Here is a 24,536-nt window from a genome sequence, read left to right as displayed (position 1 = left end):
TCCATTGATGGACATTTATGTTGTTTCCATATGTTGGTTATTGTGAATAATGCTGCATTGAACATGGGGGTGTGTATATGTTTTCCAGTTAGCGTTTTTGTATTCTTTGGATAAATACCCAGAAGTGGAATGGTCGGATTATATGGTACTTCTATTCTTAATTTGCTGAGGAATTTCCCCACTGTTTTCCATAGTGGCTTCACCAATTTACATTACCACCAACAGAGTAGGAGGGTAAGATTTGTATAGTTTTAAGGGTTTGCAAGGCAGAGGATAGGAAAGAATAAGGAGGCTGGGGACTTGTGCAGGGACATAGCAAGGCATGTGGTCAGCTGTTGAATCTGGCTTGCCTGGGGAGGGTATACAGTTTCAGATAAAGTGGAGGGCAGTGGTCTGTGTGGTACCACACACACAAGATACATAATTTCTTTGAATGATGGTTCCTCCCCACTACTCCTAACACTAATTCCTTGTGTTGATAGATGAAATATTAAGACCCATTGCTAAAGGGAATTTACTACCCTCTCCTATGAGCACAACCCAAAAGTCGAGGTAGTCCTAGGACATGATTTTAGAGTTGCTATGATTTCATGTGGTATGCTGAATCAGTAAATGATAGGTTGTGATTCTTGACCTTCGGTAGAGTTTAACCACATAGTGAGAGATTTTACTGTAGTTGACTATTTCTGAGGAACTCAACATTTCAGCTATAATGAGCACCTTAAAAATAAACACATAAGTGAAATAGAATTCATGGATGCACTTCATGTGTTTGTTACTAAGACACCCTGTCTTTGAGGTGGAATTCACCCTTGATTTGGGCCTGGTCTGTCTGAACTTTAGTAGTTCTTACTTCTCCTTTCATTTTTGTTTGGAGTATAGCAACTGAAAACAGTAACATTTATTCAGTCACTGAACATGTGTGGACCTTCACGTTTCAGGCAGTGAATAAGGTGTCAGAAGAGCAAAAGTGAACGACACAGGGATGACCCCTGTGAGGAGCTTTTCAGCCTCTACTGTGGTTGCCATGCCATGGTGGGGTGTGCACACACACCTTGGGGTGCTCACTGCTGGCCATTGGGGGCCGGAAGAAAATATTAGAGCTTCTCTTTCAACCTCTTACATTCAGCCTCTGTGTGTTTTATAACATATGTAATATATAAGAATGGTACATGTCTGAAATATATGGACACATACATATATTGGGGCTGCCCTTTTTTTTTTGCCAGTAGTATGTATGGATCAAAAAAAAGTTTGGAGGCTACTGTATGTTAGTATGTATTTTAAAAAATATACATTTTTGATAACTTTCTCTTATGTTTTAGCATTTTGAGAAAACCAAGAGTTTCTGTGTATGGTAAACTATGTTCTTAACGGTAGAGTAGTCCTATTTGTTGCCTACATTTTGTCATGTCAAGTAAGACTTGTTATGTGAAAAAGACTCATTACTAAGATCTGGCCTGACAGATTTGAGGCTTTCAATCAAGGGAAGTCCTTTTCTTCTTCATGTTGGAGGGACTTTACCTTTTGTATTACATGTCCCTTGTTCTGAAGCCCAAAGTATGACCTCTGGTGATCTGTACGCACGCCCATTAATGTCTTAAAGCAACAGGATTGGGATGCCACCCAGAAATTTCTCGGCCACCCTGTTTGCTCTTTGGAGCTATTTTCTCCGTACAAAATGTCTCATTTTCAGAGAGCCCTGAAATCCTTGCTTCAGAAAGGTCTTCCCTTCCTCACCCTAAGAACATTTTTCCTAAAATTAGTTAGGAAAACTCCTTATCAAGAACCAATTTTAAATGAGGTAAAGTGAAGAAATGCTTCCAGGCTCTCGAGAGGCTGCTGTTTTCAGTTGGGTTTTAGTGATGAGTATTTTAATCGTTATTTGCTAGTGTCACTTTAACAAACCTCTTTACCAAGGTTTTCTGCGAGTGACACTTGGCCTGTGTCTTGGCAGGATTAATGACTGTCAGAAGCATGCTCTCTCGGACCCTCCCGACGCCACCTGTGACGCAGAATGTCGCTGGGTGAGAACGCGGTGTTCGCCTACGAGTCGTCGGTGCACAGCGGCCACGTGCTGCGCAGCCTGGACGAGCAGCGCCGGAAGGACGTGCTGTGTGACGTCACGGTGCTGGTGGAGGGCCAGCCCTTCCGCGCCCACCGCGCCGTGCTGGCTGCCTGCAGCGCCTACTTCCACTCCAGGCTCGCGGGCCAGGCCGACGCCGACCTGCGCATCACTCTGCCGGAAGAGGTAGGAGAGGTCGTCCTGATTTCAATTTAACTTAATTAAATCTCTCCTGGTTTATAAAGTTAAAAGAAGACCCAGTCTCCCCGTCCTCAGGCCGAGGAGCAGTTCCCGGCTTGTGCAACAGCACATTGCTTTAACTTTCTTCTTAGAAATGATGACGTTTTACACGTAAAATGATTAACTTTGGATGTGCGTGAATATTTGTTGAGCAGTTGAATAACTTGACCCCCTGTAATTTTATTTGTTTGTTTGTTTGTTTGGCTGTGCTGTGCTGCTTGTGGGATGTTAGTTCCTCTATCAGGGAAAGAACCCAGGCCCTCTGCAGAGCACAGAGCCCTAACCACTGGACTGCCAGGGAACTCCCACCCCATTGTTATTTTTAATGAAACGACCCAGCCAGTGGATTACAGACATTCAGAGAGGCCATGCTGGGAGAGGCCATACCATGTGCTCTTCTCTCCCTTCGGACCTTTTTCTGTGGTGGGAAACTGACAGGGATTAGGGTTCTCTAAAACATCCATTTCTCTAGGACCCGCCCTCATGGATATGGGTTGGGAGTGAGTTGCAGGTGACAGCCTCCCTGTGATGCTTAGTTTTATTGTTTTCACTATGGGTCAGAGTTGTCAGATCTGTTAGTTTTTCAAGCAGCTGTTAGCTAAGGATTTTAGAATTTGGAGGAAACCTAAAAGATTATGCATTCCAGCCTCCTCATTTTGTCTACATGTGGCTGTTAGGTACTCCAGAAGTGTTCTTTCTCTCCCTTTCTTCTTGAGATTGTGTCTGTGCGTTGGTAGAAGAAAGGTGATTTTGTGTCATACTTATAGAGCCTTGCCCTTACACACCTTTCGCCCACCAGCCTGTTGTGGAGCTCACGCACCTAGATATTTAAGTCCTTGTTACCATCCTGCCTGCAAGAGACCTCTCTCTGGGGCAGGAGTGCTGGGTATACACTGACTCTTATAACAGCTTGCTTGATTTCATTAGTAACTACAGTTAGAAGAATGCTGAACCTTGTGGCATTGGGACACATTAGAAGCTGTTAAAAGGAATTTGGACAAAGTATGTAGAACTTCTGTGTGTACGACAGGTGTGTGGGGGCTGCTCTGTGATGACACTAAGTCTACAGTTTACCTTATCGCTGGCCGTGCGTACATACATGAAATTGTAGCTACAGTTTGGGGAAGCAAAAGGTTGTCAGTTCTGTGGCAGAGGTCAGAGCAAATAATATGATAACCAAGACAACGACAGGAAGGGCCAACTATAGGTTAGCCATTGTTTTTTAAAAAGTAGCAACACGTATCATAATGGAGATATCCTTATTATGGTCTGTAGTTTCAAATTACTTAATATGACTTTCCAAGTAGAGAAAAATGTGATTCATGTGCATGGAAGGAAAGGTATATGCATGCATGTGTGTGTATATGCATTCATTCATTCTAATTTGAATGTAAATCAAATTTTCAGATATTTGAAGTATTTCATCATAGTGACAAATTGAAAAGATCATTGTGTAACTCACTGTCTTAAAAGCCTCTTTTGATTATTTTAACTTATTTAAAAATTTTTTAATTGAAATATTTATTGAGATAATTATAAATTCACATGTAGCTGTAAGACATAATGCAGAGAGATCCCTTGTTGCACTTTGTCCAGTTTCTTCTAATAGTAACATTTTGCAACATTATAGTACAAAATCACAACTGTCAGGATTCTGACAGTAATACAGTTCACCCATCTTATTCAGACTTCCCTGGTTTTACTTGTACTAAATTGTGTGTGTGTATGAAGTTCTATACAGTTTCATTTTCTGGGTGGGTCCATGTATCCACCACCACAGTCTGAACAGTTTCAGCACCCACCCAAGGATCCCTTGTGTTGCCCTCTTATAATCACACCCATTTCCTTCCTGCCCTCTGTCTGCTCTCCCTTACCCCCTTGCTCTACTCCTAATCCCTGGCAACCACTAATCTGTCCTTTTCTAAAGTCTTGTCATTTCAAAAATGTTATATAAATGGAATCATAATAGTATGTGACCTTTTGGGATTGGCCTTTTTCCGCTTAGCATAATTCCTTTGAGATTTATCAAAGTTGTATGCATCAGTAGTGTGTTCCTTTTTATTGTATTCCATAGGGTGGGTGTACCAGTTTTTATTTAGCTATACACCTACTGAAGGAAATCAGGCTGATTCCAGTTTTTGGCTGTTACAAATAAAGTTGCTGTGAGCACTTGTACCAACATGAGTTTTCATTTTTCTGGCATAAAAGAACAGGAGTGCAGTTGCTGGGACATAGGGTGGTTGCATGTTTAGTTTTAAAAGAAACTACCAAACTGGTTTTCAAAGTGGCTGCACCATTTTACATTCCCACCAGCAATATATGAGTGATCCAATTTCTACACATCTTCATCAGTATTTGGTGTTGCTATTTTTTATTTTAGCTATGTAAAAGCTAATTAAGTACTCCCAGTTTAGCAGTATTTTAAGAAGATCACAAAAAATTATATATTGATCACTCTTATGGGAATTCAGTGTTTTAATATTAATTTTGTATTTTGTGCCCAGAATGAGGCTTTCCCTGCACTACAGTTGGTTTCATTTGCCCCTCACTTTGCAGAGGCAGGTTCAGTGTAAATGTGCAAGTTTCTGCTGAAAAGTTTTATTACCTAGAGTCCATGGATCTTTGCTAAAACAGTACTGGGCATGAGTTTTAGAACTTCACTTAGATCATATTTTAAATCTGAATCTTTAAAAGTTTTATTAGAAATTTTTGGCATGAAATAAAGATAATAATTACCATTTACTGTGCATTCACCATGGACCAGGACTACTTTAAGTGCCTTGGATATATTGTTTTCCATCCTTAAAAATTTCACTTTTGTAGTTTATAGCAGTTGTAGTTTATAGTTGTTTGGAATATAGTGACCACATGGGGCTGGGATGGCAACAGACACCTGGCACTTGACTGTGTGTTGCAGATCGTATCCATGTTGCTTTATTCCATAGATGATTTCTTTCAGCTAATGTGGAAAATTGTGGTAATGTTTATATCTTTACCTCATATGAGTAAATCATACTCCATGGGTCATTAAGAGTGGAGTCTATAAAATGAAGGGTGTGGTCCCAATGAACAAGATGTGAGAAGCATGCTTTTCTAAATTCCCTTAGCTTTACATTTCCTAGAAGAATATTTTTTCTTACCAAATTAAAATACCCGTTTTGTAAATATCGTAAAGAGGTTACTCATCTTGCCACCCTCCTACTTCTCTTGTACTTATCTACTAGATGGCTTTCATGTGATGCATTTATCTTTATTTTGTATATTAACAGGTGACAGTTAAAGGATTTGAACCTTTAATTCAGTTTGCCTACACTGCTAAACTGATACTAAGTAAGGACAATGTGGATGAAGTGTACAAGTGTGTGGAATTTTTAGGTGTACCTGATATTGAGGAATCCTGCTTTCAGTTTCTCAAATACAAGTTTTTGGACTCCACTGCAGACCAGCAAGAATGCCCAAGAAAAAAATGCTTCTCATCACCCTGTCAGAAACCAGATTTTAGATTTTCACTTTTGGACCAGAGGGATTTAGAAATTGATGAGGTGGAGGAATTTTTGGAAAATAAAAATGTTCAGACTCCTCACTGTAAACTCCGTAGGTATCAAGGCAGTGCAAAAGTATCTCCTCCTCTACAAGACAGTGCCAGTCAAACATGTGAATCCATGTGCTTAGCAAAGGATGCCGCTCTGGCTCTGCCATCTTTGTGCCCCAAATACCGAAAATTCCAAAAAGCGTTTGGAACTGACAGAGTCCGCACTGTGGAATCCAGTGTCAAAGACATTCACACTTCTTCTGCTCAGCCAAATGAGACATCTGAAAATGAGTGTCTGGGAGGAATCCAGGACTGTGCAGATTTGCAGGTGATTTTAAAATGTGAAGAAGGAAAATTAGCAATGGAACATGAAGAAGCCAAGAAGAAAGATCCTGCTTCTCAGTGCCCATCAGGAAAAACAGAAGCGACTCCTTTTCCCCCCACTTCTACAGATCCCCATGGGCTCTATTCTCTGTCTCTTTTACACACGTATGACCAGTATGGTGACTTGAATTTTGCTGGTATGCAAAACACGACAGTGTTAACAGAAAAGCCTTTGTCAGGTTCAGATGTTCGAGAAGAGAAACCTTTCGGTGAGAGTCAAGATTTGAAATCTGACTCTGGCCCCAGGGAAGATAGTAGCCTCGCCTCGAGTGATCTGAGTAGCGTGGAACGAGAAGTGGCCGAACACCTAGCGAAAGGCTTCTGGAGTGACATTTGCAGCACGGACTCTCCTTGCCAAATGCAGTTATCACCTGCCGTGGCCAAAGATGGCTCAGAACAGATCTACTCCCAGAAACGGTCTGAGTGTCCCTGGTTAGGTATCAGGATTAGTGAGAGCCCAGAACCGGGTCAGAGGACTTTCACAACGTTGAGTTCTGTCAATTGCCCTTTCATAAGTACTCTGAGTACCGAAGGCTGTTCTAGCAATTTGGAAATTGGAAACGATGACTATGTTTCAGAGCCCCAACAGGAACCTTGTCCCTACGCTTGTGTGATTAGCTTGGGAGACGACTCTGAGACGGATACCGAAGGAGACAGTGAACCCTGTTCAGCCAGAGAACAAGAATGTGAGGTGAGCGGAAAATGAGTGTGTTGTTAAGTCATTGTTTTATTTTACCACAGTTAATTGGGATTAATGTGTCAGCTCCTGTTGCATCACTGGGGATGTGAGCTGGCTCAGAGAGGGAGGAGGAAGCCCATACACAGTTAATTATACAACCATGTGATAAATACCAGGACTGCGTGATGAAGTTTGAAGGACTTCTGTGTTCATTTATTTCAAGTAGGTGTATTTATTTTGTTAACCAGGTTATGGATTCACACATTGGGTGTTTAACTGTTTAAATCAAATGCCAGGTCCCGAGAGGAAAAAGAAAAATGATTCTGTAACATTATGTGATAACTTCTGGTTAAATACAGCATATATTCAGTCTTATTCACTGCCACATGGATGTCTAGACGTGGGACTAGTCACTTGGCAATAACTTAGCAGTGGCTGGTTGTAAGAATGTGGCTTCTGATCCAGAGTTTTCTTTCTTTTTTTATTTTATCGTCCCTCTTTTTTATTTGAGTACAGAACTAGTTAACAATTTTTAAATTAATTTTTATTGTAGTATAGTTGATTTACAATGATGTGTTAGTTTCTGTACAGCAAAGTGAATCAGTTATACGTATACATATATCCACTCTTTTTATTTTTTTGCGGTATGTGGGCCTCTCACTGTTGTGGCCTCTCCCGTTGTGGAGCACAGGCTCCGGACGCGCAGGCTCAGCGGCCATGGCTCACGGGCCCAGCTGCTCCGTGGCATGTGGGATCTTCCCGGACCGGGGCACGAACCCGTGTCCCCCGTATCGGCAGGCGGACTCTCAACCAGGGAAGCCCTGTCCACTCTTTTTTATATTCTTTTCCCATATAGGTCATTAAAGAGTATTGAGTAGAGTTGCCTGTGCTATACAATAGGTTCTTATTATCTATTTTTTTATATAGTAGTATGTATATGTCAATCCCAGTCTTCCAATTTATCCCTCTCCCCACAGAGTTTTCTTTACACTGTTTTCTCAGAGCTATGAATTTCTTTCTTATTTTCCCTTAGTTATTTCATCTATTAATTTAAAGAATGTCTTAATAATTTAGCATGAATTACGTGTAGATGGTATGGTATTAATCATACTAAGCTTGATCTGTGTACTTTGTGTACAAATGTTTGTATTTGATAGATGCTTTTTTGTAAAACATTACTATAGTTCCAGTAATAATAAGGGCATGTTAATTCTTTATCATGTTCTTTGGTTTGATAGCTGTTGGATGACATAGTTTGAAACAGTGAAAGAGGTTTTTTTTTCCCTTGGCTGTGGAAGGAGGTGATTGGTGGTTTAATTTAAGAAGTAGTATGTATGCATGAGTTACATCTATAGATTTTTATATGATATTTATAAATCCAGTGTTTGGAACTGTGAAAAGAATGTTAAAAATAAAACATTTAAGAAATTTTAGAGTGTTTTGTGTAACTAATTTCTGTTAGCTTGAAAAACTAAGTTACCACAGAAGCTGACCAATGTTTCATTTGTGTTTTTGATAATTAATACAATTAAACTGTCCCACAGTTCTGTTATGTTTTTAAATTATCTTCTTATTTTTTTCAAATTTAAGTATGTTGAAAATGACTTTAAAGTATTCATAAGGTTTGGGCTTCCCTGGTGGCGCAGTGGTTGAGAGTCCGCCTGCCGATGCAGGCGACACGGGTTCGTGCCCCGGTCCGGGAAGATCCCACATGCCGCGGAGCGGCTGGGCCTGTGAGCCATGGCCGCTGAGCCTGCGCGTCCAGAGCCTGTGCTCCGCAACGGGAGAGGCCGCAACAGTGAGAGGCCCGCGTAACGCAAAAAAATGTATATATATATACATAAGGTTTTTCTAACCATTTCTGCATTGGCAAGTGAAATGAGTTATGTGAAACTGCCATTTTCCTGACAGAAAAATAAATTTTCTGAAATGCTTTAGAAATTACTACTGTTAATATACCAGTATTAAATCAGTGGTACACAGTAATGTAAATCAAAGAATAAAATAGATTTCTTTTTTTGGTTTGGATAAAAATACATTAAAAATACTTTAGAAAGAGCCTTAAAGATAAAGATATCTATGGGTTATTAACATGCCCTAGTAAAATAATTTAAATTCTGTTTTTTCATCTTAACTACATTAATATTTGTGTTGATAATGTTTGATTTGCTGAAAAAACTCTGCTTCTCAATTTGTCTTCTGAACCTTCTCTAAAATAGAATCAGAATATCAATTAAATTATCAGTCTTTTTATAAAGGATTGTATAGAAATTGGAAATAGGGATCTTTTTTCTTTTTAACGTCTAAATGAAGTTCCTTGGAAAACATAGGTACATATCTTTCTCTTACTAGATTTAAGTAGAAACTACAAAATACAGCAACTACTAACGTTTATTTCACCTTCTAGGTAAAACTACCATTTAATGCACAACGAATAATTTCGCTCTCTCGAAATGATTTTCAATCCTTGTTGAAAATGCACAAGTTGACTCCAGAACAACTGGATTGCATCCATGATATTCGGAGAAGAAGTAAAAACAGAATTGCTGCACAGCGCTGTCGCAAGAGAAAACTTGATTGTATACAGAATCTTGAGTCAGAAATTGAGAAGCTGGTAAGTATGCAAGTTTCTTCTTCTTCTAATTCCAACAATTCATTCTTTCTTTTTTTTTTTCAGACAGAAAATAGCTATTTTAATTCCTAAGTCAGATATAATGCTCAATTATACATTAATTTTAAAATTTACCGATTATCATTCTAAGAAAGTTATATGACATTTTCAGAAAGCTTAGGAAATAAAAAACAATGAGGGTTTTCATAGACTATTTTACTTGAGTAAGTGTTCTACATATTTAGCATGATATACAACCATATGTAAGTTGAGGACTATTTCTGTGTGCTTTTAAAAAAATGATTTATAGATTAAGGATAATTTTACCATCTACCTAATTCTTGGTGGTTGAGTAAGGGTTAAAGATATTAATAAAGCACTTTAATCTCTTTGTGCTGTGTTTGGTGTCTATAAAAGCTGATGTTCCAGTTGTTAGTTTTAATAACTAGTAACTTGTTTTGGTTGATACCAAAACAAACCAGCCAACTTGGATCTTTCATCTAAGGGAAAGAATTCACGTGCTGGTATAAATTGAAAATTTTAAGATCTAATGAGATCCTAAGTGAGAAGAATGCTTATTTTATTGAATCTTATCTTCTATTCCAGCATCAAAACACAAATTAACCCCCAAAGTAGATTAATTTCCACCCATGTTTTTCTGCACCCTAGTGGTTGATAGAAGGAAACATTGTATGAAAAAAGATAACTGATAGTGCAGGCCAGCTAAAGCTAAAAATAAGGTTAGAGACATCAGGGAAAAAGTGCCTAGAAGTAGTAAAAACATTCATTGAATGTTCGGTTTTGGGTCTTTGTTAATTATTGGTAAAAGTTTAAAATTGCGATTGTAGCAAATCTTTAAACATGAATGTTCCTAGTTATGAATATTAAGTAAACAGCAACAATTTAGAAAAAAGACACTGCCTTTATATGCCTTCAGAAAAGTGGAAAAATAAAAATTTGTTATTTGTATAGTATTGTGATATACTTTAGGCAAAAAGATGAAGATGTTTAACTATATAAAAAGATGAAGCAAACTGTATAAGGAGATGAAAAAGAAACCATATGTTTTACACATAGAGGCGTGAGAGATATTAAAAAACCTATATGATATTGCTGAATGATTAGAGTTGTTAAGACCAAAGAAGAAAAGTGACAAATTCAGTAACATTTACCCAGTACTCTTAGGGTGTGTATCCGTCCATACCTGTAAGCACTAGTGTCCTTTCTTATTATCCAACTTTGGATTAAACACTTACCTGCCTTTAGACAGAGTACAGCATTTTAGCTTTAGTTTTTATTCTGTACTGTAATACAGAGATGCTTTCTAGACTGTTGGGTTGTATAGTGCTATTTGAAATCAACATTGAATAAACTTGCACTACTGGAGTACTACTATACCTGCTTCTTTTAGTTTTGTCTTCACCCTCAGCTAGTGATGATTTTTATCTGCCAGTAGAATTTATATGGTTTTCTTCCTCCTAAAAACAAACAAAAATGAAAACAAAACAAAAAACCCCTTTGTATCTATTGAGTTTGTTTCATCAGTAACTTTATTTTAGACATGTACTATGCAAATATGTTGGAGAGTAGCTATTATCCTTTAGAACTAGTCTATTTCATGACTCATAGGTCTTATTTGTATTTTTTGATTGCAGTCAGATGTTGGATTGCTGGACAGTTGATGTTTTTACTGAATTTCAGGTATCTAGGATGAAGAGGTCTTGCGACTTTCTTTGGACTTTCTGCTTCCTCTGCCTTTGCTTCAACAGAGAGCAGTGGGAGATACAGTGGTTAAAAGTGTGGGATTCTGTGCCTGTCTGTGGTACTTTGTAACTCTGGGCAGGCCGTTCAATTTCTCTGTCCCTCAGGTTTCTCCTCTTTACGATGGGATAATACTAATTCTTACTTTATAGAGTGGGTATTCATTTTTGAAGATTAAATGAGTTAATACATCTAAGCACTTGGAAGAGTGCCTGGACATAATAAGCACTCAATAAATATTACCTTTTTCTTCTTATTATTATTGCTATACTGTTATTTATCAATTTTCAGTTTTCTCTCCCTTAATTGCTCCTTTCCTGATGTCTCTGCCTAAACTGTAAATTCTGGGTTTGGACCTCACCCTTATATTGCCTCTCTCATTATGGAAAGGTTCCTTTCATATGGTCAGTGGAATAACTCTTGGTTAATTTCCAAGAGAAGGGAATATTTGGTTTTCCTGCAGTTCTTATGAAATGAGAAACCAGTACCCTATTTACCTATTGTATTAATTTGGACTCTTTGGTTGCAAGAAACAGAAACCATCTGAAACATGAATTACTGAATTTGTTGTAAGAATTTACGTGTGTCTCAATTAGAAGCCAAAGAATGGAGCCAGGCCTTGTAAATAGTGTAGAACAAGAAAGTAGAAAACTGCCAGGAACCCAGAGAACCTTCTCTCTGGCTGTGTGTGCCACCAAGTGTGTATGAGAAGAGTGGCCACAGCACAGCTCAAGAATAGTTTCCCTCTCCTCCAGAGACCAGTCCAGGCAGAGACTACAGTTCTAGTTAGTTCTAAATTCCCAAGGAGTTAGCCTGTTGGCCTATTTTGGGTTTGGGTGTCCTCTTCTGTGACTAGAGGGCAGGGACAAACAGCAGAAACAGAAAATGTGGCTGCCAGGAGCTCACATCTGGGCAGGTAGAGCAGATAGCCCGACAGGGGTCTCATTACCCAGATGTGCGCCAGGCTGAACTCGGTCTCTTTCCTCTTCTAGAATGTCCCCAGGGGAGACACAGTAATTTTTTTTTTTTTAAATCAGAATGATTTACTTTGTGTTTCGGCTTCCTTGAATTCTGCTCCGTCCTTCATACTGCTCTCGGTTCTAGTGATTTATACAGGCAAACTCCAGTTGCAAATTATAAGAGGCATGCTATAAATTTCTGTCCTGCCGCAGATGTTTGTCTCAGATGAAAATAAGCAGAAAATATGCTACTTATTAGCTAATTAGAATTACAAGCTGGCTGGCCCTTTTCCAGAAGTAAAAGAGTTTAATGCTTAAGATACTTATTACATTAAGAAGTTTACATAGAACTTAGACCCTGGTTTTTGGGTGATACTATGGACCTTGTTGTCTTTTGTAGAGAGAAGTTACCCCCGTGCTTCCATCACACATTCCTGTTTAGTAGTATGGAGAATTAACAATATGGTAGAGTGGGACAGGTTTTTTAATTTTTTTATCGGGATGTCACTTTTTGGAAGCAGTAGACAAGCAGTGTTTCCCAGTCTTTATGGTGTGGGTGGAATTAGCAGACCTATTTAAGGGAAATTACATGTTTCATAATGAAACATCCATTTTAATATAGCCAAAGATTGATTGAATTAAATATTAGTAAATTCACAGTATGTCCATTTGGTATTTATATTCAGGTGAAGGGTCCCCTATTTTTGTAAGCTTTGGTCTTTGGCCTATTGACTTTGAATTTTTTGTAGTTGGTCCTAAAAGTAATAGCCTAATAGACTGTGGATGGATCAGCACATGAAAAAAAGTATAGTTATCATGTGTAAAGGGTGCTTTTATAGTCTTTATGTGCTGGGAAAGCCAAAGGGAGATGTTAGTTCGAATTCAATAAATTAATGAGTTGTATTTCTCAAAAAGAAGTTCTATCAGAATCAAAAACAAAACCTTTGAAGAAAAGGAAAGGTGTGTATTTATTTGGTTGATAAATCGATGGCATTGACTTTTAATGTTTATTTGAAATTTGATAATATGTTAGAGGTTAGGCATTAATTCAGTATTGCTTTGACTATAAGGATTGAATATGCATAATCTATAAACCAAAAACATAACTTTTTTTTTACCAATAAATATAAGATCTTGAACAAAGTTCAGGAATCATTCAACTTCTGTTATGTGTTTGATTAAAAGGCTCTTGTCTCTGTAGGATTCTTTACAAGGTCCATGTTTATTCTTTTCTGTAAGATTAATTCAGAAGTTAGAAAATGTGTGTCTCTGATACCACTTTGGCCTGAAACAAAGATAACCTTGAAATGAAACTTCCTTTTTAAAGAAAAAAAATTAAATTACCAAAATGTAATTTCTCTTAGAAGATATCAAATATTGATTGATATCAACTTATAAGTGATCAGAAATCACAATATTCACAAAGCTCTGGAACTCAGGGTTGAGGTGATCACACACCATTTTGTTTCATTGCCCTTGTCCATTATGATGGTGTAGGAGTAAAATGACCTCATGTGTCTTTAGTGTTTTGAATTTTGTTGTGAAGATTGTATTTTATTAAAAATAAACCTTTTCTAGTCACATTTTACTGGCTGCTCTAGTCACATGTGCACTGTTGTCTCCAAACCCTCCCATGGGTTTCTGGAACCTGCCCTCTGCCACTCTGTAAGGCCCTTTAGCAGCCTGTCTTGAAATGTGGTCTGTTTACCATTGGCATTAGTTCCCCGGGGGTGCCCCCCTCAAAATGCACCTGCCTTAGCCCCATCCCAGACCTGTGGGAGGGGCCCAGGAGCATGCATTTTATAAAAGTTTCCTGGGTAAATCTTTATTATACACATTAAATTTTGAGAACCTACTGCACTAGCACACAAAAGTCAGTTGGAGGCTTTGGAGTCAAACAGCTGGAAACTCTGCCTGGCCACTGGTAGCTCTGTGGCCTGGAGAAATAATTTCACCTCCAATACCCAATTCCCTCATTGATAACATGGAGATAAGAATAGTACCTCCCTCAGGTGTGGTGCGAGGATCTGATACCTTCAAGGATGGAAAGCTCTTTGTACTGCCCAGCATGTGTTCAGGGCTCAAGAAATATTAGTAGTTGTGTTTTCTATAAGCATCTGCTGGTCACTCCATATTAAATGTACTGGGTACCAGGAAATCAAAGATCAATGAGACATAGTCCTTGTCAGTAAAATGCTTGTAGTGTCATAGGGAGCCAGGTTTATGTGTTTTCATTTTTTTCTTGAGATTCATTTTCCTCCTCCCCATTCTAAAAATTTCAAGCTTTCAGAAAAGTTAAATGAATGGTACAGTAAGCAACCGTGTACTCCCTGGGTAGATTCAACAGTTATTGACATTTTGCCACCTTTGCTGTCTCCTTGTTTCTGTGGGTCTTAGTCTCTGTCTCTCTGGCCAGGTGTGTGTTCCCCTGCTCCACTTGGTTGGTCTATAGGTCTTTCTCTCTCTCTGTCCCTCTTAGTCAGTTTTGGACTCTTTCTAACTGCAGTTGTGTTATCTTGGTCTCAGTGCCTTTCTGTCTCTATTGCTCTACTTTTATTTTCGGAATCATTTGAAACCTACCACATTATGACATTTCACCCGTAAATGCTTAAACATGAATCTTCTAGAAATAGACATTTTTATATATCTTTATCACATATATTTACCAATATCTTTGTCACACCTGAGAAAATTAATAAATCTTAAACAATATATATAGTTCCTATTCAGATTACCCTAATTGTTCCCCAAACGTATTTCATCTATATGCTTTTTTTTCCTTTTCAAACTAGGATCCTATCCTCACATGATGCGTTTGGTTCTGTCTTTTTAGTCTCTTCATCTAGAACAAATACTCCTTCTCGCCCCCTCCTTTATTTTTTTAATGACAGTAACTTTTTGAAGAGTCTAGGCCAGTGTTCTCATAAAATGTCTACTCTTAAAGTCTGATTGTTTCCCCTTGGTTTTATTTAACACCTTCCTTCACTCCTTGTATTTCACGTAAACTGTGGAAGTGTGAGTTCTTAGGTTGAGATTAAACGTTCATCCTTGTGTCCTTCATTCTGCGTCAGTTGGGGAGGCACAATGTCAGGGTGTCCCACCTGAGTGCATGGGAATTGCCAGATCATTTCCAAAATTTTTTTTTTGCCTTTGTAATTGTTTAGTAATCTGTGGAGTGTTTATTAGGCACTTTACGAATATCCAGTTCCCCAACACTCCTATGTCCTTTGGTTTTAAGCATACTTTGATGGCCTTTGCAATGGGGGTTGCAAAATCATGATTTTTCTAATTCTGTCATTGCACTTACATTTATTGGTATTCCTCTATAAAAAGAACTTTCCTTCCCTCCTGTTTCCCTCCCTCCCCCCACAACTCTTTAGTATCACTGTAGACTCATGGATTATTTTTTTTCTAATTTAATTTCTTAGAACCCATAGTAGTCATTGGTCTTCTTGATGTTGACATTTTTTCAGACTTGCGTGGGGAGAGCCACCCTCCTCTGCCAGGTGCTGTGTGCTTTTGACATGACCCCATTAGTGCTTCTGTGCCATTTAGAACAGCATGTCATAGGCTCACCTTATACCTCTCTTGTTCGAAGATTTGGGCATCACCCCTTTCTCTAAAAATCCCTGGTTTCTTATAGCAGGTATTAGATTGTAGAAAGCATGCTTGCTGCTGGAGTGTTGCTTCTTCTGGGAAATGTGTGTGTGTGTGTGTGTGTGTGTGTGTGTGTGTGTGTGTGTGTGTGTAAAATCATGAGTGCATTCAGGATGTATATTATCCTTCAATAAATAAAGGTATGTTAGAAATCATGAGTTCATGCAGATATTTCTAGTCAAAATTTAGTAGTTCAGAACTTTTGTCTTTTTGCTTCGATTATATATATATTTTTTAAAAGAAATAAATTTATTATTATTTTTTAAATTTATTTTTACTGTGTTGGGTCTTCGTTTCTGTGCGAGGGCTTTCTCTAGTTGTGGCAAGCGGGGGCCACTCTTCATCACGGTGCGCGGGCCTCTCACTATCGTGGCCTCTCTTGTTGTGGAGCACAGGCTCCAGACGCGCAGGCTCAGTAGTTGTGGCTCACGGGCCTAGTTGCTCCCGCGGCATGTGGGATCCTCCCAGACCACAGCTCGAATCCGTGTCCCCTGCATTAGCAGGCAGATTCTCAACCACTGCGTCACCAGGGAAGCCCTATTTATTTATTTATTTTTGGCTGCGTTGGGTCTTCATTGCCGCACGCGGCCTTTCTCTAGCTGCAGTGCACGGGCTTCTTATTTCAGTGGCTTCTCTTGTTGTGGAGCACGGGCTCTAGGCATGCGGGCTTCAGTAGTTGTGGCACGCGAGCTCAGTAGTTGTGGCTTGCGGGCTCTAGAGCGCAGGCTCAGTAGTTGTGGCACACGGGCTTAATTGCTCCGCACCATGTGGGACCCTCATGGACCAGGGCTCGAACCCGTGTCCCCTGCATTGGCAGGTGGATTCTTAACCACCGCACCACCAGGGCAGTCGCTGTATTTATATTTTATCTTTTTTCATTATAGGGAAAATCGTGGCTTCCAATTATATTTACTATTTGATAAATACATACATATGAAATATATGTCATAAAATTATAATGTCAATATTACTATCAATAATAAAAGAGATTAAGTAAAATTTAAAATTTCTTTGCTTTTTTTTGCCCTTAAATATATACCATAGTACTGAAGTTTAAAATTTAAAAATTATTCAGAGTAGTTCTTTATGTTAGCAATTTTATATACAATTAATTTAATTTGTTTTTATTTCTGTTTCTGGGATTTACTCTTCAAATTTTTTAAGTTTAATTTTTGAATATGTAAAAACATCTGTATGGTTTGAAAGTTAAAACTATGTTTTAAAAAAGCTACTCCAAAGTCTTGATCCCATTTTCTCCCTATACCCTATTCATAGCTATTTCCTGTAGGTAACTATTACCATTAATCTCTAAATATTTTTCGTTGTGTTTCTTTTCTAAAAACAGGTTCATGTTTTGTATGTGTTTTTATTACCCTTTCTGCTACAGAGCAGTATTCTGTATATACCATTCTGTATTCTACTGTTTTTGCTCAAGAAGTGATTTCCAGGAAATGTTTTCCTTAGTTCACAGTGGTTGTCATTTTGCTTTAAAGCTCCATAGTACTCAGTTGTGGCTGTCTGTAGCATACACAGTTAATCCAAACCAGTTTCTTATTAGTGGACATTTGGGATGCCATAGTTAAGAACTTTGAACATTGTTTTCTCTAATGTTTGAGAAGATGTGTCTTCAGGATAGATTCCTAGAAGTAGGATTGTTGGATCAAGAGTAAATACATATGTAATTTTGTTAGATATTATTGAATTCCCTTCAGTAGTGGTTTATGGCATTTTGCTTTCCCACCAGCAGTAATGTGTGTGTCTGTCTGCCCACAACCTCAGCAGAGTTTGTTGTCAGCTTTTGTTTTTTTCCCCAATCTAATTGTGAGAATTGATATCTCACGGTAGCTTTTATTTTTCTGTCTCTTATGAGTGAAACTGAGCACTTGTATTCATATTTTTAAGGCTCATTTTTATATTTCTAGGAACTGTCTATTCAGAGGTTTTGCATCATAAGGGACCATTAGTCACCATTTTCTAGCAGTGAGTACCCTTGAATCTAAAGTAAATTGTCGGGCTTCCCTGGTGGTGCGGTGGTTGAGAGTCCGCCTGCCGATGCAGGGGACACGGGTTCATGCCCCGGTCCGGGAAGATCCCACATGCCGTGGAGCAGCTGGGCCTGTGAGCCATGGCCCCTGAGCCTGCGTGTCCGGAGCCTGTGCTCCACAACGGGAGAGACCACAACAGTGAGAGGCCCGTGTACCGCAAAATAAATAAATAAATAAATAAAATAAAGTTAATTGTCACTGTCACCTGGCTCTTTTGGTGCCAAATTCTTCCACTCCTCATCTTTACTGGGTGAGTTATATTTTTATTTTTTTTAAACTTCTTACATTGAATGAATATTGTACACTAGCTGTTGAAAATGTGGATTTGGATGTAAATTTGTTTTCTTCCCATAAAATTCAGAATAATACCAGGATTCATTTTTTAAAACTAGATCTGTGATTAAAGCCATAGCACTTCACACTTAGGATTTATAGAGTTGCATTATAAGAAAATTAAAGTATATTGTAGAAATGGTAGCAGGATACTGGTAGTATGTTTGGGAGGTATCTTTAATAATGATATCATGAAGTTCTTAAGTTGAATTGCTTTAGTTAAACTGAGTGCTATTGAAGTAAATTTGTGTTTTAAAATGAGAGTGAAATGGAAAAATCAGCTAATTTCCTGGAAACTTACCCATGTAGGAGTTAGCTTAAAGTATGGAGGAACAGAAAGGGAACATTTAATTTCTAGAAATAATCATGGTAGAGTTCCAGGGTTGTACCTATTGGTTTTAATTGTTGTAAAGAAGCAAGCCATCTTGTATGGGACATACTTATAGTCCTGTCATCCTTTATTTAGTGAGATAATAGTGAGAATATTTAAGGTTGTATTGATATTTATCAAAAGATATGGAAGTTATAAAATATTTGTCATCTTCATAGTATCTGTAGGTCAAGTAGTAGTTCTGATTTCTGGGAGGAAGGTCAAATATTCATTATTTTCCTTAACCATATTTAATTTTAAAAACCAGCCAACAGTTGAAATTTTGTCTGCTGCTATTTAGAACGGAGATTTATCTTAACTTTGATAGAGGAGTCGGTGGCTGATATTATTATGACTAAGGAAAAAGGTTTCTCATTTTCTTCTGGAAGCTTTGTTTCCATACTCATTTGGATTGGCTTCTGAAGGGCCATAAAGAGAAGTGGGTGCTGATTGCTTTAAATGTGTTCTTTCTCTGGTCAGGTGGTAGGCACTGTTCTCTCCCTGTAGGTACCAGCAGACTCATTTTATCACAAGGCTACAACTGACAAACCTTCTGTAAGAAAAAAATGTACTTCCTGAACATTGATCTTGCTTTTATTTATTTTATATATATATATCTTTTCTTGGCGTATACCTATTTTTTCAAACCACAACAAATTGGAGAATACCTTGCAGTATAAAAATTTAGTGTTTTGTATTCATTGCAGATTTTCTCAAAATATTAGATGGCCTTGAAATATTTAAAAACTAACTACCAATAGTTGGAGTCACAGTTTTGTAGAAAAACTTTTACCTAAAACCGCAACAGTACGTTTGTGCAAAGCAGATTTCTTTCTAACCTTTTAGCTATTTTTGTCCCATAAAAGCATCTATTTAAAGGTTGACCACTGTAGATGATTACTATGAAATAACCTGTCTAAATGTTAGCTGGCAACATTTAACAGCTCAGCTCTCTTGAAGCTGCCAATGAGCAGAAGGCCAAGAGAGTTGTCATAAATTTCACAAGAGAAATCTTTGACTCTCTATCGATATTTATTTACTCTTACCTTATAAACAGCTTGATTATTTGGTTTTCTAGCTCATACTAGATTAGGAGCAATGCAGTGGTAGAGTAGGAAGGATGAGGTGGGGCAATGATAGAAAAAAGACATACCATCAGCAGCAACCAGTGAAAGACCGGAACCAGGAAAACTTGAACAAAATTCCATGGTTGACTTTCCTGTAGGGATAAACATTTAAATGAAAATAACAACAGCACCAGTAGTAATAATAATTAACAAACACAAGTCCCCTCCCCTTCTCCCTTCTTCACACTTTAGTAACTCACCCACTAGCTTTCTGACTCTGGGCATATTAAACTCTGAATCCCATCTATAAAATAGGTTTGGTATTACTGAAATCAACAGAGTCATTGTGAGGATTACGTAGCTGAGGTTACGTATTTCAAAACATTCAGCACAATATCTGGCACAAAGTAAATGCCCAACTAATGTCAGTCATTACTAGAATCTTGCAGGAGTTATGATCACTGTGTTTGTACTTTTTTTGGTTGCATTCCATCCAAAAAGTTCACACTCATTTACTTGCAATCCACAAATCCAAAAAGCTCTGAAAATCATGTAAGTTTGTCACAAACTATTTTGGCCAAAGAACTGACACAAGCTGACAGGGTATGTAGAGTCTTTATTTAACCTACTTTGTGCATGGATACTTTCATGTGTTTTATTTAGAAATGTGAAGACATTTGATAGTGGGGTGCTACCTCAGACCCTGCTAGAGGAATTATGTGTGCATCTGTATTTTCTTTCTAAAATCTGAAAAATTCTGAATCCCAAGATACATGTAGGCCTAAGAGTTTTGGATGGGGGCTTGTGGACCTGAGGTATTAAATATATTTTTGAATTGAATTGACAGGAAAAATTCCACATGACCTTATATAATGAGAAGACACTGTGGATATCAATGTTTGCTCACCTTAGGAATGTTGGTTGAGCTCATAAACACAATTCACTGTATTCTCTTTCTCACCCTCACAGCAAAACGAAAAGGAGAGCTTGTTGAAGGAAAGGGATCATATTTTGTCCACTCTGGGCGAGACAAAGCAGAACCTAACTGGACTTTGCCAGCAAGTCTGTAAAGAAGCAGCTCTAAGTCAAGAACAAATACAGATACTCGCCAAGTACTCGGCCTCCGATTGCCCACTTTCCTTTTTAATTTCTGAGAAAGGAAAGAGTACTCCTGATGGTGAGCTCACGTTACCGTCGATTTTGAGTTTGCCTGAAGGGCCTGCAGCTGGGCCGCCTGCTGGGGAGCAGAGCCCTCGCTATCCCAGTGCCAAGGGTGGTGAGGCGGGTGGTGCCTGGGGCCCGGAGTCCCGGGCAGCTGCCAGCGCCCCCTCGGAGCAGGCCGGGCCCGGGGAGCAGTGTCGCCAGAGTGGTGGCATCTCCGATTTCTGTCAGCAGATGACCGACAAATGTACTACTGATGAGTAAACTTGCTTCCACTTCCTTCAGACCGTCTCATTTTCTACTGAAATTTTGACATTGTCTTGAAAGCCTGACATAGCCATAGCCATCTGTCTCTTAACAATATCGTTTTTCTCCCCTTGTAGTTTGCCGTTAAGGGAATTACTCTGAAGTCAACCCTTGACTTTTCCTTGATTTCCGCAGGAGATGCAGAAATGACTTGCCTCCTGGATACCGAAAAATCATATGTGGAAATATAGTAAGGCTTTGAAAACTCACATGTTTTAAAGAATAATAACTATTAGTAATGACTCTTCCCAGTATTAAAAATAAATAAGAAAATGAAAACTGTAGCGTATCAGACAACATTTAAACACCTTGAAACGTCAGCAGATAGTTCTTACTATCAAGAAGTAGCCTGCAAAAGTTTAATAATCTGACCTTCTTACAACATACTGGTTTAAAAGAAAATGTCTCCCCAAGTAACGCTGATAGGGTTCAGTTCTACTGAGAAGTAGGGTGTCAGCTCCTTGGGAATATTGGTGTAGAACCGCAGTGTGAAAACATGACGTAATCTTCTTGCCTGAATCCCAGCACTTTGCTCTTCAACTCCTGTTAAAACCAGAGATTGGTTGGCCTGCACTGTGAGTCCTGAGCTACGCTGGGAATGGTTAGGAAACGGGCAAACGGTGGGCTAAGGCAGAGGCTTCTGCTCCTCCTCAGTGTCGGCTCTCAAGGAGTTCTGGCTGCGTCAGCGGTAGATAAGTGTCATTTCCCTCTTTTCTCTTCAGTCTCTTCCACATCTGAGTCCATCATGATCTTTCTGTTTCCTGACATTCTTGTCACTTTGGAAGAAGAAATAAGACTCAGGATACAGTGGCATGAGCTCATGTGTTGGGAGCATTGTCTTAGCCTCCCTAGAATCTTGGAGAGCTAGCTCCCCAGATACAAGGCTGTCGGCCTTGCCACCATAAGTCACCCATGCAAGGAAACCAGATATCGTGGGGTAAGAAGATTGCCTACATTGATCAGGAGTGGCAGTTCATTTTCCATCCTATTTTTTGAAGTCCTATGGTTTCTTTGTAAAAGCATTATGATAGATAAAAATGTATCTACAGCAACCATGCAGGTTTGTGAAATAGGATGAAACTTGATCTTGTTCCATTGTGGGTTTGAATTTGGAAGCCAGATTTAATCTTGTTCTCTTCCCCAAATCAAGTATATAAGGGCGCACAAATCATTTTGGACTTGGGCATTTTAAAATCAGTCTTTGTGTTTATTCAATCCTGTTTTACAATAGTGTTTTGATAATCTGAGCCCCTACCCCATAACATTTTACCGTGGTTCTTAGCCATTCTGCTGCTGTTATAGGCTTGGTTGGGAGTCAAACGAAAGCTATGGACCTCTCAATGACGAAAACAAAATTTCATATTCACATGCACAGAAACATTTGCAGAATCCAGTTTGAAAGGGTACAGAGAGTGATTTTTAGTGTTTGGATTAGAAAGTACTTCATTTCACCAAGATGAGACACCTGAGAGGAGACTTTTGTAGATTGCATCCTGAGTCTAGTGAAGGGCTTGTGTAGCTGATGTGGGAGACCGTCATCTGCTGTGTAGGAATGGGTCTCAAACCAGTAGGCCTCTGCTGTGAGGGGATGTGGGGACCAGACTTCATATTTCAGAGCAATTTGTCAAATGTTACCCTTTTTCATGGGGGCGGGTGGCGTTGGGAAGATACTGCTAGTACCTTCAGTGGTTTGTATGTTATCTCTGTTATCAGCTTAGTTGTTGTAAGAGAAAACTGGTTGGGCTTGTTTATTTTCTAGAGGCTTTTATAAGTACACTCAAGAATTTGTCAGGGAGAATGATAATTCAATGGTAATGCATCCCGTACTACAAAAGAATGATATGTGTACGTGTTTGTGTGTGTATATATATATATATATATACCCCCATGTAGCTATTTCTTTGATACTTGTAATTTTAAATTTTAACTTCAAAATATAATATAAAACCTTTTCTGGTTTACAAAATGCAAAATCTTATACAAGCCAATGGACTCCTTGATTTCCTACCTCAGTGTACACTCAACTGTTTGTCACATCAGTTTGTGTATGTGCAAATGTCAATCTTTTGCTTTAATTGCTACTGTAAATAACTGCTTTGAAAGATTACTTTCTATTTTATAAACCTAGTTGTCTCCAGAGTTTAAATACGATCTTTAAGGCACTTGGTTTAAATTTCTCTCTACATATAAAGTTTAGCATTAAGGGTTTATTTTAATGATATTCTGATTATTGGCCAAGTGTAATGTTTTGTAAAATATAGCATTACTTTTAATAGCCAGCATGTAATACAAGTAACTACACTACCTCATACCTATATCATTTTCAAGTTGTAATCCAGAGGGACAGATAGATAAAAAAATTTTTTATCTTTGTCTTTTGGCCATAAAGTGGGGAAGTTTTTATATATTGCATAGCATTACGCATTTATGCCTATTTTAACATTAACTTCTAAAGAAGTTTTTTCTAAGAAAATTTGTTTTAAGTTCATTTTTTTTTTGAGGCTGCCGAAGACAAATGACAGGATTATGTGTATACAGTGTATATCTTTTCCTTCATGCAGAATTTTGGCGAAGTGTTTTTCAGTTTGTATATTGCATATTTACATGATCATTGTTCCTTATTTTATGAGTTAGCCTTCTCACTGCTTGATGATTTTTCAAAAGCTGTTAGGTCTAACTTGATAAAATAACCATACCTTAAAGTTTTTTTCATTATTTGAATCCTGCAGCTATAGCAAATAATCTGTCGTTAAATTGTTATATTCAAGACAAATATGGATATAAATCTAAGTTCTCCATCTGTACATTTTATAACATAATTTACTATAGCTTAATGCTTAACTAATTTAAAATAAGGAATCAAATATATTTGGTGCAGTAGACGATACAGGTTGCATGTGGACACTCAGCCACATTAACAACTTGGAAAAAGAATTAAAAAATGGCAATGTTATAATGAATTCTCAGGTGAACTTTTTTCAGTTATGGAACATCTATTTTGAATTTGTAAATATTTTAACTGTTTTATTAAGGCATGTAATAAACTATTCTTTGAAACTTGTTGGGCAGAATGAAATTTTAAAGCCGTAATGGCAAAGATGGCATACTGATTGTAAAATAAACAGAAATAATAACGGCTATTGATTTTTTTTTGTATCTTTCATAATATAATTTTCTAACAAGCAATGAAACCACTAAGTTAATATATCCATATCTGTTAAGATCATGTTTCATTAAAAGTGAACTTTCATAGTATTTAATTTACATTTTCTTCCTAATGTGCTTATCCAAATGTAGCAAAGCTAGAAATGTTAGATGTTGGTAATAAAATGACAGTTCAATAAAATTCTCTGAAATTGCTTCTGA

The 24,536-nt window shown here is 38.1% G+C and overlaps 1 protein-coding gene across 8 annotated transcripts in view; it reads left to right on the top strand.

Annotated features, from left to right (window-relative positions):
* The window catches only part of BACH1 (BTB domain and CNC homolog 1), an 80,778-nt gene extending 56,242 nt beyond the window's left edge, over positions 1-24,536 (top strand). For 6 of the 8 annotated variants that reach the window (XM_027101546.1, XM_027101556.1, XM_027101527.1 and 3 more), the window contains 4 exons: positions 1,958-2,251; positions 5,575-6,912; positions 9,308-9,514; positions 20,673-24,536. In XM_027101546.1, coding sequence (XP_026957347.1) covers positions 2,018-2,251; positions 5,575-6,912; positions 9,308-9,514; positions 20,673-21,128 — 2,235 coding nt within the window. In that variant the 5' untranslated portion in view covers positions 1,958-2,017 and the 3' untranslated portion in view covers positions 21,129-24,536. Of the gene's footprint in view, positions 1-1,957; positions 2,252-5,574; positions 6,913-9,307; positions 9,515-17,810; positions 17,889-20,672 lie in introns of those variants that run through there. The other 2 variants (XM_027101587.1, XM_027101595.1) reach the window with 2 other exon arrangements.

Source organism: Aethalodelphis obliquidens, unplaced genomic scaffold (genome assembly GCF_003676395.1).
Source record: "Aethalodelphis obliquidens isolate GAN/ISIS:26980383/991018 unplaced genomic scaffold, ASM367639v1 scaffold1, whole genome shotgun sequence".
NCBI lineage: Eukaryota > Metazoa > Chordata > Mammalia > Artiodactyla > Delphinidae > Aethalodelphis > Aethalodelphis obliquidens.
The sequence above is the reverse complement of the archived record's forward strand: the minus strand, read 5'-3'. Positions and strand labels throughout refer to the sequence as shown.